Source organism: Pezoporus flaviventris, unplaced genomic scaffold, assembly GCF_033815535.1.
Source record: "Pezoporus flaviventris isolate CSIRO_AGI_PZ_B2104156 unplaced genomic scaffold, CSIRO_AGI_Pfla_v1 ptg000066l, whole genome shotgun sequence".
Classification (NCBI taxonomy): Eukaryota; Metazoa; Chordata; class Aves; order Psittaciformes; family Psittacidae; genus Pezoporus; species Pezoporus flaviventris.
Window position 1 is genome coordinate 4,729,220 of NW_026892614.1, and position 12,991 is coordinate 4,742,210.

The 12,991-nt window shown below is 46.9% G+C and overlaps 1 protein-coding gene across 2 annotated transcripts; it reads right to left on the reverse strand.

The window, feature by feature from the left end:
* Positions 1–6,223: 6,223 nt before the first annotated feature.
* On the reverse strand, positions 6,224–11,666 carry LOC133278378 (cytochrome P450 1B1). Of its 2 annotated transcripts, none has more exons than XM_061471047.1 (3): positions 11,205–11,666; positions 9,425–10,435; positions 6,224–7,800 (listed from the first exon to the last, which is right to left on the reverse strand). In XM_061471047.1, the coding sequence occupies exons 1-3, from the start codon at positions 11,222–11,224 to the stop codon at positions 7,188–7,190; spliced, it is 1,644 nt and encodes a 547-aa protein (XP_061327031.1). In that variant the 5' UTR covers positions 11,225–11,666; the 3' UTR covers positions 6,224–7,187. The 2 variants fall into 2 exon arrangements, with proteins under 2 accessions (XP_061327031.1, XP_061327032.1); XM_061471048.1 differs by having other exon boundaries at positions 9,425–10,588.
* Positions 11,667–12,991: the final 1,325 nt, after the last annotated feature.

Here is a 12,991-nt window from a genome sequence, read left to right on the forward strand (position 1 = left end):
TCTCAACCAGTCTGTGATTCTATGGCATTAGATAGTTGGGTTAGACTCTGCAACATGGCCTGGTTAAATCAGAGCGGCTTATTTCTTCAGTACCTAAGGAAGTATGTCCCAACAGTATAAGTCTTTGTTTTTTTCTAACCTAACTGCACCACTGAAGATGTTATGTAGCTTAACATGTCTGTTTCTAAGCAGAACAGATCTAAATATCTGTCCCTAGCATATGGTGAGTAGTAAGGGAGGGACATAGTGCATCAACAGCCTGAACACTAGGTGTTCAGTATAAGCAGGTGTCTATGCTCTCTGGTCAGTGGAGATAAAGAGCTGACGGAATGAACTGCTCTCTGAAGGGGCATATGTGTATCCTTATCAAGTATAACCTGTGGTCCCTGGGGTACCTCAGCAAGCTATTGTAGCTGGGGATGGGCAAATGAGCATTAGAAGCTGCTCACATTCTTTTTCCTGATTTTCATTCTCCTCCATGTGATGAAAACTTTCTCTGGTCTGTTATGTTAATGTGTTTCCTTCTCTGCTTCGTTCACCTTATCACTTCTCAACTGCCCAATTTTCCCCATACTTATTCCTCCATAGATACAGAATCTTCTTGGCTATTGATCAAACCTGATTTCTCCAAAAGGCAGAAAGGTCCCTATTTAGAAAATAAAAATAAATATATATGACTTGAGTTCAGTGAAATAACTGATTAGAATTCTTCTGCCAGTTAAAGTTGTGTGTAATTCAGGGAAATACTAGAAGAAAAGAAAGGGATGACAAATCCTCAGGGAGGAAGTTGTTCATAATTACACGTAGACTGTGACTGTATATGAATGTAGGAATGCAATAAGCCTTGCCAACTGGATCTTTTCTAGGGAAAACGTTATGGTCTAATCAGTTTGGGGCTATAAAGAGAGCTAAAGAGTCACTTCATTAACTGACTTTTCATAAACCCAGAAGAAAGCATCTGTTCTCTTGAGAGCAAAAGTTAATATCCAGTCTTTATGTGTCTGTCCTGCTTTCACAATTTCAGATGATTGGCTGAAATGGATGCATGGAGCATTCACTTATTTCAAGAACTTCCTTACAGGTTGCTCTTCTTCTGTATAGTTTTATGGGCCTATACCTACTGAAAACTACTGTGTATGCTCAGCTCTGGGAAGAGATTAGATCTATTCACTCAAGCAGAAAAGTATTAGGGTAAGAGATAGCTTGTGAAGATAAGAAAGGAATCTTTCTGGCTTTCAGTAAGACATGAAAATATTTTAAAGTGGTGTATAGTGAATACATCATCAGCCAAATGCTTTGAATTCTGGCTCTGCTGATGACTTCAAGGAAATTACTACCTTATCCTTGAAATGCAGAGGCCAATATTGTCAGTGTGCTTAGATTTGTGTGCACAGGTATTAAGTATCTCAGTCTTAATGCCAGGAGTAGTATTTTTTCATACAAGGTTTCAGTTCAAGCATAGTGTCACTGGAGGATCTGCCTTATAATTCTCTGGGGAACCTTCTTAATTTAAATATTCATCTAAATAGGATTTTTTTTAACTCCCCTCCTGTAGGGGAATTCATCCTTGTTTAATTTTATTAAATATTTTCTGTGGTGGTTCTGACTGAAACCCATTGACTGATCTGCCCTCAGCCCACTGTAGCACAAGTGCTTGTCATATACTTGGAAGATGCAGGCTGGGCATGATGTTGGGCATGATGTTAGGCACTCATGAGAAAGAATGTTCATCCAGAGAAAGCTGGTGGAAAACACTTCCCATTTATTCCTGTGCCACCTGGAAGAGTTGCCCAGAAAGCTTCCCTGCAGGCATATTGTTCTGGAGTGTAGGTACAGGTCTTCCTCACTTCTGCCAGAAAGATGAACATAGTTATGTCTTGGAACAAGTTGCAGCATGACACTATGTCCCAGCAGCTATATACATAAATGAAGGTAAGGAAAAGCAGTTTTGTTATAATGAGACAGAAGTTCATTTAGGAATCCCATTTTTCATTAGCGTAATTACAGTGAAGTCTGAGTTTAATTTCTGGTGGCACTTTTTTTAGCTTGAATTCAGTCATTTAATTTTCTTGAACCACGAAAGATTAACAGCTTCACAATTTATTATTTTTCTCTGCAGAGTGAAAAAGTATGATTAAAAATAAGATATACAGTAGAATTCAATTTTCAAACTGCAGCTTGGAAGTTTTTCACAGAATACAAAGCATAAAAGAAGCATGGAGTATTGTTTTGTGCTATTCTGCAGGTGTTTGCAAACCATAATTGCTTTGTCAAAAAGACAAAAAAAAAATTTGTCTTAAATCTTGCTTTTATACTGGGAACAAGGGTGTCTCATACCACATCTCCACCTCAGTTATGATGAGTAGTCTAAATAAGTGGAGAATGTTCTGGTTTTCTTAGAACAGAAAACATGATTATGTGAAATCCCATTTGTTACCATGAGAGGATTAGAAACCTGTCTCTACATGGTAAATGTTACACTCTTGCCAGAGCTCAGGCTGGGAGAAGGGAGATTGTGGAAGGATGAAAATATACCAACATCACTGAAAATATAACAATAATATCAGAGGATAAAAGCAGTTCTGGAGCATCCTGCAATATATGTGTCATTCTTTCCCTATGGGACATTGAACAAGCCTAGATAAAACTGAAGACATAACTATACAGCAAACTGATACTAACCTATTCCTGGACAGCTCACCCAAATAAATGACACTGACCTGCTCTGGGTCCTCTAGACCCATAGTGTTTGGTGTAGTGCCCACTCCTTCCACCACTCAATGTCAACAGTAAAATTTCCCCAAAAGGTCTTTAGACTGTTGTGGCCAGACTGTCTATTCCTCCCGATTGTTCTTGGCACTGGGGATGCTGAGGTGAAGGAGGATGACAGACTCTCCATTGCTTTATGTTGTAGACAAGGTTGTGTTTTCAAGTCCTGCAGCCGGTACGGTGCAACCTGATCCCTCATATTTAGTTCCTAGGATCTCCTTTCCATGTTTGCTATGTCTCAATTCTGTTACTTGAGTTTAACAGGCAGTGAGGAGTTACTATTTGGACCTCATTTGTTTGTCCAAAGTTTTTTGGAAAATAATCACTCATTCTGTGTTCAGCCTGGTGTGAAGGTAAGCTTTGGTTCAGGTGCTCTCAGTCTGATGTTCCCTGCTGATGAGAGGGGACGTCTTTAATGCTGTGTGGATTCTTATCACTCTAATCCTGAGTGTGCGTTCAAGCAATGTAAAGTCACTCCCCTGGCATTCACTTCATTCTCCCCCCTCTGCACTCATGCAGCTGAAATGCCTTGGCATCCTGTACCTTCTGAGGTACCCATACTGATGGAGCAGTGTCCCAGGCATCCAGCACAGATAGTGTAGGGAATTGAGACTCTTGTCTGATTTGCTTAGTTCTAGCTTTGTGCTTTCAGGCTGGAGCAAGATCTGCTCTGACTATTGAAGGTCGGGGCAACGCTAACAAAACAATGAATTTTTTGGTGAGTGGAGCTGTCTGAATCGTTGGCAAAAAGCCCCAAAGGTGAGCCATCAAGGCATCCACCACAGCCATCTTAAATGCCTCAGGCTATTTGTGCTTAAGACTGGGCTTCTTTTCACCTGACAATTGAGTGAGCAGTCCTGGTCTGAGTACGAATGACTGGTACTTGGAAAAATTCAGCTGCAGTAATGCAGGGTGGTAAACAGTGAAGAAGTTGCTGAAACTTGAATCATTGTATCTGTGTTACACTTACACTAAAATAATGACATCATTCACAATCCAGCCCTTTTCTTCACCAATGAAAAAGCGAGATCCACCTTCAGCCTTATCCCAAGTTGAATCTGTTATGTGGACAAATGAGACTTCTGAGTAAAATTTAACCAAGCTGAAAATGCAGCAAAGACAAACGTTAACTGCTCCTTTTCCATGGATAATTCCTCCCCTTTTCTGAGGTAAAATGTAAACTCCCAATTGCTTAGTCTCTGATTGCTCTGCCTGGGTAATCTGAACCAGCCTCCTACAGGAAGACCTATGCATCAGTCCCTGACACTTACAAAAACGTACTGGGTCTGATGCAAAACTAGTTGAAATTCGTTGTTGTGAATTTGCATTTAGCCACGTTTGTGCCATGACTATGCTGGTACTGGCAGCTGTTGCACAGGTCCTGGGCTGACGCCCCTCTCCTCTTTCGAGCAGTGTTTTTTTCTCAAGTTCTGATGAGTCTTGTTCTTATTGTTATATTATTGCTATTTATTTCAGCAGCTATGAACTGACTCCTGCTGAAGACAGCAGGCTTAACTCTTAGTTCACGAGGAACGTACTGGTACACTTGAACGGTATAAATGTATGCCATATCAACTCTGCTATCTCAGCCTCCTTGCTTCCCCTCCTAGTTATGTAGTAGGGTGGTCTGACAACTACTAGTTTTCCAAGAAACATATGCTTGTCCTAACCTTGTGCTTCCTGTTTTGTGGGTTTGGTCTTTGTTGTTTGTTTTTTTTTTGTGGGTTTGGTGGTTTGTTTTTTTTTTTTAATCCCTTAACTTGAATGAAAGATGGTACTAAAATCTGGGGAGATTTACTAAGTATGTGTGTGTGTGCACATACATGGAGAAAACGAGCATGAGATGACATTTGGCTTTTCTGACCCATTGAAATCACTACAACACGAGCATGAAGATTTGTAAAGTAACAGTCTTCTCTTGAATACAGCTGCTTAACTTCTTTGTGCTTTATTTCACAGAGAAAGAGCAACATGCATCTGTCTAGTATTGCTGTGGTGACCTCCACTCACAGGATGGTGAGGGAGACAGTGACAATGCAAACACAAGATCTCATGAGATGTGCATGACTTGCTGTTAAACATGACCTTGCCTGATTCTGAAAATTATCAGGAGTATATGGATGCCAGCATTAGTTACAGGAGGGGAGAAAGAGGAAGGAAAATGAGTCTGTGGGGTTGAAATAAGGGGAGGTGAAGATAAACTGAAATGCCAGAAAGAACATAGCACGGGAGATTGTGTTGGCTGGGGAGAGATTAGTAAGTCTTAGAAGAAAGCAGAAGACATGAGAGAATTCAGATCAATGCTGAGATGAGTGGCAGGGAATAATCTTTGGAAGGAGCATAAGCAAGCTAAACATGGATGGCAAGGTATGAATAAGCAGGCAGATCTGAGAATCTGTAAAGGCAGTGTGGAGAAGAAACCTTAAAATCTAGAAATGGAAAGAAGGTGGAAAGTATATGAATAACTAATAGTACTTTCCAAATCAGACACAATAATTTTATCTTGATGTTGAAAGGCCATAAATAAACTAAGCAAAGAAAGTGTAAGAATAATTTTATTTAGTATTTTGGCAACATGATACATTTCAAAATGACCATAAAAGTTAGCTTGCTGAGCAACTGCATACACTCTAAATGAGCGCTACTACATTTGAGTAACTTCACAGATTAAATGAGGCATTATTTGACCAACAGCTAGGTAGTGTGTGACCCTGCCAGACATAAGCAATGTGAATGGAAGTTGCATTAGTAGCCAATGCATAAAGCTTTTGAAGAGTACAAAATTGCAAAACTGCTTTTATTAAAATATGAATAATGATTCTTGTGTTAGAATAATCACTTGTAGGTTACATTTCTTTTTTCTTTTTTTAATAATACTTACAAAGGTACCAGGAAAATTGTTGTGCTAGCATTTGATCTAATGTAGATCTCCATATGAAAATGCTGAGTATCTTATAAAGCTTTTCACAGGTATAGGCTAAGTTCTGGGCTATCACACTTGTACATAATTCAGAAAAACACCTGAGGTTACTCTATGTGTATGTAACAGAAAGCTTTTTCTGTGTGCCACGTGAAGTCTAAACAGATACTTTCATTTCTGATGGATTTCATATCTAACTGAAGGTGATCTGCAGCTCCAAAGAAGCGCCCAACACTTTCAAAATCAAGTACTTACATAAGGTTGTTTGCATTTTAGAGAAATACATGCAGTTTTGTGCACACAAACATTAGCCAGAGACTCAAAGCCATAAAACTTCATGTGTGTGTTTTAGTTTAAAATAATAGTTTGGGGTCATTTGGGGTATTTTTGATTTTTTTTTTTTCCAGTTAATGGGTACAATAATTAGGACATGTAATATTAGCTTTCCTTCTGTGATTCTGTTTCAAGCAATTTGTACTAAAACTACATTGTTAATTTTTGGATATACCATTTCCCTCAACCTAAGAGAATGACAAGTGAGCAGGGGTGTATTTGCTGTACACTTTACTTGAGGCTTGTGGCATCAAAGTTTTAATATTAAAAAAACCCAAACTCCCCTTTCTGAACATCTTGGTGAATGCGGGTTTGACTTGGCTTACCTATGTGCATAGCAACAGGGATATTAAGTCTTTACTAGAGAAATACAAACTTCAGCTATACCTTTATAAGGCTTTTTAATTCAAATATCTACATTGTTAATGAATATGCTAATGAACAGATTAGCAATTGGTTTGTATCACTCTTGCCATTTGGTGACATCAAATCTGATCTTTCAAAACTTAATAATGAGTTACTAAATTATTAAAATACGAATTTTATTTTCAGATGTGCTTCTTTCTTAGTCTTCTTTCTTAGTCACTTATGTAAACACTTTGGAATGCTGAAGGCAAGACTACATTGTCATTTTACTGAAAATCATTTGAACATGTATTATTGAGGCACTAATGTACATCCAAGCAGTCACAACAAGTGAATTCAGAGGCAGGCTGCAGTGTTCTGAGCAACCCTTTATATAATTATTATTACTATTTTATTTAAAATAAGTGATTTCACTTTGGGATGTGGAATCATCGAAGGCGAACTTAGAGTTAAGGCACAGTACATGGAGACAGGGAACAGACTGTACAAACAGTTCCTGGAGATGCTCCAACCAGTCAGTAGATAAAAAACGCTTTACAATGGCAACTTCTGTGAACAAGCTAGAAAAAAAAAGGCTTACTTTCAAATTGTATATGTTTCATTATGTACTATATCAGACTGTTCTCATGGCTTTCCTTTTAGAATTTAAGAGAGGACTGAGTTACACCTTGCGCAGTTTTCCTTCTTGCTCTTGCAACTTGTAATATCAGCTATTTTCCAAAAAGATAACCAGAACAAACTATAACTTATTTAAGTCTAAAAAGAGAGAGGGATTATCTTTAGATGCAGGGTTTGTTGCTTAGGCATTTGCTGACAGCTGATTTTCACTGGCTGCTTTCTCTGCTTGCAGTCTTTGGACAGCCTGATCAAGCAAATCCATAGTATCTCTAAGCGTAACATTCAAGGTAAATGGCTTAGGTTTAATGGTCAACCCATAGGTAAAGTCCATTTTGGGGTCCTCATTTGGATTAGCAATAAAATTGCACTGATGCACCAATATGGAGGTAAAGAGAAAGAGCTGCACCTTGGATAACTCCTCTCCAATGCATCGACGTTTTCCCAGTGAGAAAATCATCACGCTACTAGTAAGGTCTTTATTGATGAATCCATTCTCATCCAAGAATCTTGTTGGATCAAAATCCTCTGGGTTGGACCATTTTGCTGGATCGTGATTCACTGACCACTGATTAATAAAAATTACTGTGTCCTTGGGAATGAGGTAGCCCATTATGAAGGTGTTGGTTGTGGTGGCATGTGGGATGGTGACAGGCACGAAGCTGCTGAAGCGCATGGATTCATACAAGAAAGCCGTGATGTAGGGCAAGCGAGGCTGATCCTCGGCACATGGCAGACGGTCTCTTCCAACAATCCTATCCACTTCTTCTTGCATTTTAGCCTGCACATTCGGATACCTGCCATTTCAAGTAAGATGTGTGTACATACATAACACTTCCAAAAGATTTTCTCAAAAACAATCTTTGCTGTCAGCGTGTTTTCACTGACACCTCACCCCTAACTGAAATCATGCAGTTTGAACAAAGCCTGAATATATTTTGCAGGAATGTGTAGACCCTCATGGAAAATGTTATGAGAGGAAAAACCCAAACTTCCCATGCAATGGTGGTGTTTTAGATTTGCTCCGTTTTCACTTGAATACCACAGGGAATCGATTCTCAACATAAAAAATTAAACTTAAAATGTGCCTAAATTGAATATCCTGATCCAATTTTGAGAATTCATTCTAAACCTGAAATTACTTGTCTCTTGTAAATTCTGGGCTTTCTCTGGGAACTAGAACTTGGGTTTTCCAGCTCTGTACATGACTTCAAAAAGCACAGTTTGTTATCACTAGATATACTGCATACATACGTTTCAGTTTAAAAACCTGCCTACAGGTTTTTAAACTGAAAAAGCCTCTGCTAATAATTGTTGAAATAGCTTTATGGACACCCCAAAGTTTATGTACACTTTTCCTAATTGATATCAAAATATGTTTTCTTTATAATCTATTTCAAGATGACTGGCTTGAATTCTGGATAGTCTGGAAGACTACACAGTAACCAGACAAGATCAAGATATTAACACATTTTGGTGACTTTCTTTTGCTTGTCTAAAAGCAGGCGTTCCTCCAAGGAGCCTCTGTTTGCTTAAACTACCCAAGTTTGGCTTTTGTGTCCTTGCCTTTTCCTCCTGCAGCAGAAGTGCATATGGAATGCTGGGCAAATGTAAGAAACAAGGAGAAACCCAACAGTTTATGTGAACTCCAAGCATTGTACCCTTAGCTCCAAGTGTGAAATATCTGCCTGGCTTCCAGCTGGGCAGATAATGTTTGTGCAACTCTATAAACCATGCAGATGATGAAGAAAAAAGCCGGGTTAGGGAAGGCGATCAGTGTTACGGCTTTTTCTGCTAAGCTATATACCCAGCTAAGCTCCCCCCCCCCCCCCCCCCCATCCCCCCGCCAAGAGCTGGTGGAGGGCAGTGCGCAGGAGACTCTCCGCGGGCTCGGCCTTTCCCTGAGTCACACAAAGCACACGCTGCTGGCAAATTAACGTTAATAGCGGGTTTGTAAACTGGTGCGCCAACTCTTTACGTCTCTTAAGCGGTTACCTATGATCTCTTTGATCCGGCCCTGGTAAAATCTGCTGCTTTTAGGCTTTACTCGGCTGCCTTTTTGCCATGTTCTCTTTACGCGCTATTACCCTATAGCCAAACTAGGGTTTGGTTTGCGGGCTTTTTAGCCGTTCTCCTTTTTTTTCCCTAGCTGCTTCCCCAGCGCCTCCGAGTGAGTGCGCCGGCGGTGGCAGCGGGGCTTCGGCAACACCCTCCTCAATGCTGCGAAGGGCGGCGGGTCCCTCCCCGGCTCTCTGAGAACCGAGCGGCTGAGGCGCTCCCGCGACGGCTTTTACCGTCGAAGCGGGTTTGCCCGTGCAGCGCCATTTAAACAGGGGCGCAATGCCCCTAGGCTGCAGCTCTCCCCGTGTCCTTCCTCCCCGGGCAGGTGGTGCTCTCCGGATCCTCCCCGCCGGCACCTACCTGATGAGGAAGATGAGGAGCCACTGCAGGGCGGTGGAGAGGGTGTCCTGGCTGGCGCCGAAGATATCGGTGACGGTGGCAGGCACGTGCTCGAGCTGCAGCCGCGGCTGTTCCCGCTGCAGACGGATGAAGGCGTCCATCATGTCGCGGGGGGCGGCCCCCGGGCGCAGGCTGCGCTGGTGCTGCAGGAACTTGCCGCGCACGAAGCCGTAGAATTCGCGGTTGAGGTCGCGGAAGGCGCGGTACGCGGCGCGCACGGGGCTGGGAAAGCGTTGGAGCCAGGGCAGCGCGTCCACCAGGCTGCCGGCGCCCACCGCCCGGCCGAACTGCTCGTTGCGCCCCACGAGGCGCAGGAACTCGCCGTCGCCGTGGCTGTAGCGGCGGCCGAAGCACAGGGCGCTCATCACGTTGGCCACAGCCACCAACAGGACCCGCGACGGATCGAAGAAGGCGCCGCCGGCGCTGCCGCGCACCAGCAGCGCCACCAGCGCCCGCGCCTCGCCCAGCAGGTGGCGCTCCAGCAGGCGGCGGGTGCCGGGGCTGCCGGTGGAGAAAGCGCGCACCGTGGCGTGCGCCGCCCGGCGGTGCAGCTTCCACAGCTCCGAGTAACCGCCGAAGGCCAGGCTGCGCCCGCCCGACACCAGCCGGAACGACGGGAACGGCGGCCGCCCCGCGAACGCGGCCCCCTGGCGGACGAGCGCCTGGCGGATGGCGCTCTCCCCGTTCAGCACCACCACAGGCCAGCGCCCCAGGCGCAGCTGGAACACGGCGCCGTAGGTGCTGGCCAGGCGGGCGAAGGAGAGGTGCGGGGCGCTGCCCAGCTGCGCCGCGTTGCCAATCAGGGGCCAGGGAAAGGGACCCGGCGGCGCCTGGCGCTGGCCCTGCCTCCGGTGCTGCTGCAGGAGGAGCTTGCCCAGGTGGATAGCGGTGAGCAGACAGAGGAGGAGCAGCAGGGAGCTTTGCAAGGGGGGGATGCCGCCCAGGGCTTCCCCGAGTTTCTCGAGGGCCATGCTGCAAGGGAAAGGGAAGGGGAAAGGTCAGCGGGCAGCGGCCTTGCAGCCAGATCCCCAGCGCCCGCAGGCAGGGGCGAGCGGGCAGCGCTGGCTGCCGGTTCGGAGTGCGCCTTTCTGTGCGCTCCTCGTGTGCCTAAAGCCTGCCCGGATCCTGTACGAAAAACCAACGCGTAATCGATAATCAAGTGGCAAACTGTCAGTAAGGGATCCGAAGCATATTTGGCTGCCTGGCTGGTGCTTTTATCCCCTGCCCCCCTCCCGGTAGGTAAAGTTTGTGGCAGGGGATCCAAAAGGTGACGGCTGAGAAGGGCAGAAGGGGAGGCACAAGGATGCTTTGCCTAACGAGCCTCTGCAGATGCCGGCAACCGCCGCGCGCTGGAGACAGGTTCAACCCGGCGCTGCGCATCCCGCCGCCCGCGGAAATATCCGCTGCGAGAAACGGGCTCCCCGCGCCGCCGTCAGAGCTTCCTCACTGCTCCGGAGGGGAAACCTCCGTACGTGGCCAGCGAGCCCGCTCTGCACTGAGCCCTTCCCTCTTCCCTGCACCTCTGTGCCAGTCGCGGCAGCGCAGGCTGGCGGCCGGCGGTCCTGGGGATGGGCTGCGGAGGATGCCTGAGCTCCCGGCGCGGCAGACCAAACTGGTCCCCCTTCCCATACCCGTATCCGGGGACCGCCCAATCCTACCGTCTGTTCCAGCCGTTCTGAAGCAGCAAGGGGAGAAAGGGGTGAAATACATGGTCACCTCGGCCGCCCGTAGCAGAACTGACCTGTTGCACGCTCCTTCCATACGCGACCTCGGGGAGGATGGAGAGGAACCGGACAGCCGGCGGCAGCTCTAACAGGCAGCCCCGGGAGGAGAGCGGCGATGGCAACGTTCAGATCCCAGCCTCTGGGAAATTCATTAGGAGCCCCGGGTCCTGTCACCCGCAGTTTGGCAGGTCATGTGCAAGCAAATGCCAGTTGTACCCGATCCCAGGGCAGAGTTATCACCTTCCCAGCACTTTTAACCCTTGGAAGCTCTCACCGCCGGCAGGCACCTGCCCGGAGCAGCCCCGCGGACTGAGGGCCAGCGGGCTGCGGTGCCGGGGCGGCCAGCGAAACCTCGCTGCAGGGAGTGAAGGCGAACGGTTCAGAGGGCGCGGGGAGCTCAGCCCGTTGCCCCCAGCCGGAGCCGTCGTGTCCGGGTGCTTGGCACAGCAACCCGCGGCTTTAAGTCGGCCGGGATCCGCGATGCGCAGCGCGGTGCTGGAGGCTGTTAGACCCAAGGACAAATCGCCGCTGCCTGGCCCTTCCCCTGGCTTGAGGGGTCGCAGCTATTTGCCAGCTGCCTTTGGGTCCCCGCCAAAGCGGAGCGGCTGAGCCGCGGATGCTTTTATGGCCGGGGCCAAAAGTTTGAGCAGAGGAGGTACCGGGCGGGGAGCGGGTCGGCGGGTGGGCTCGCAGCCCTCTCTGTCGGGAGGCAGCGTCTCGCCTGCATCTTGGGGGCTGAGAAAGCCGGAGAGCTTCCCCTCCTCCGCCTGTCGCCTCCCCGTTGCGTGCGGAGTTTGCATTGCGTGAGCTGGGGCTGGAAAGCCTCCAGCCATCTCCTCCCCGGGCCCCTACCCCTCCTCGCAGTACCTGACACCGGCTCGGGGGGAAGGAGGCAGGGAGCGCCGGGCAGCTAGCACCCCGCCAGCTCCGCTGTCCTCCAGCCCCTCCTCTCCTGCTCGTGGCGCTTCTTGACCCTTAAATTGGCACCTCTGCCCTCTCCCCCGCCTCTGGGGCTTTCCGGCGCACCGGAACCCGGGAATGCAAAACCGCCAGGCGTCAAGGAAGCGGTTCCCCAAGAAATCAGAACGCTCTTACTTTGTTATAATCGCTTTTCCTGTACCAACCAGAACTTAAAAAGACAACATTTATTTCAGATTCTCTACAGTCATGTTATGAGAAGAAAAGATGTTTTGGTAGCATTTAGGGATTAGACAAAATTAGATGTTGGGAGTCAGCCCAGCTCAGGGTGTGAACCCAGGCCTGGCTGGGCTGCTACTGCTTCTCTCTGTGCTAAGAGGTGTAATCCTGGCTGCTGTCACTGTCCTAGGCACTTCCAGTCAGTGGTACTGCCTCTTGCTCAAACTAGCATCAGACATATCTCTGTATGCCTCAGAGCACACTGTGCTTCTTCCTGGTATTGCCAGTGCCAGAAAAAGTGAGCTTCTCTCTTCTCAGCCCCAGCTCTGGGTGAACTGGAAGGATCCCCCAGTCCAGCTGACCACACGGCCCAGCTTCAAGGAGGAGCAAAGACAGCTCCATCCCTGTGGCATTAAGGTTAGGACAACCTTGCAAAGAGGTTAGCACTTTGATCTCTCCATCACCCTCAGAAGGTTGAAATTCAGTTTCACATGCTGTAACCACTCAGCTGTAGCAAAATGGCTCTCTGTCAGCCACCCTTCTTCCTTCCTTCATTGGTCCCATGTCAAACAAGAGATGCGGCTTCTCCCTGCAAAGAGTGTTCTGGGCACCGGATCTGCATGGTAAGGGCTATCTTGGATTGGTTATCTGAGGTCTGGATTACAGG

What these genes read in the sequence shown, in the direction of transcription:
- LOC133278378 (XM_061471047.1), bottom strand. Translation starts at nt 11,224, where the DNA reads ATGGAAGGAGCGTGCAACAG. An exon ending in ATGGAAGGAGCGTGCAACAG is followed by an intron (nt 10,436 to 11,204) that starts GTCAGTTCTGCT and finishes TTTCCCTTGCAG; the next exon opens with CATGGCCCTCGAGAAACTCG. An exon ending in CTCCTCATCTTCCTCATCAG is followed by an intron (nt 7,801 to 9,424) that starts GTAGGTGCCGGC and finishes TTGAAATGGCAG; the next exon opens with GTATCCGAATGTGCAGGCTA.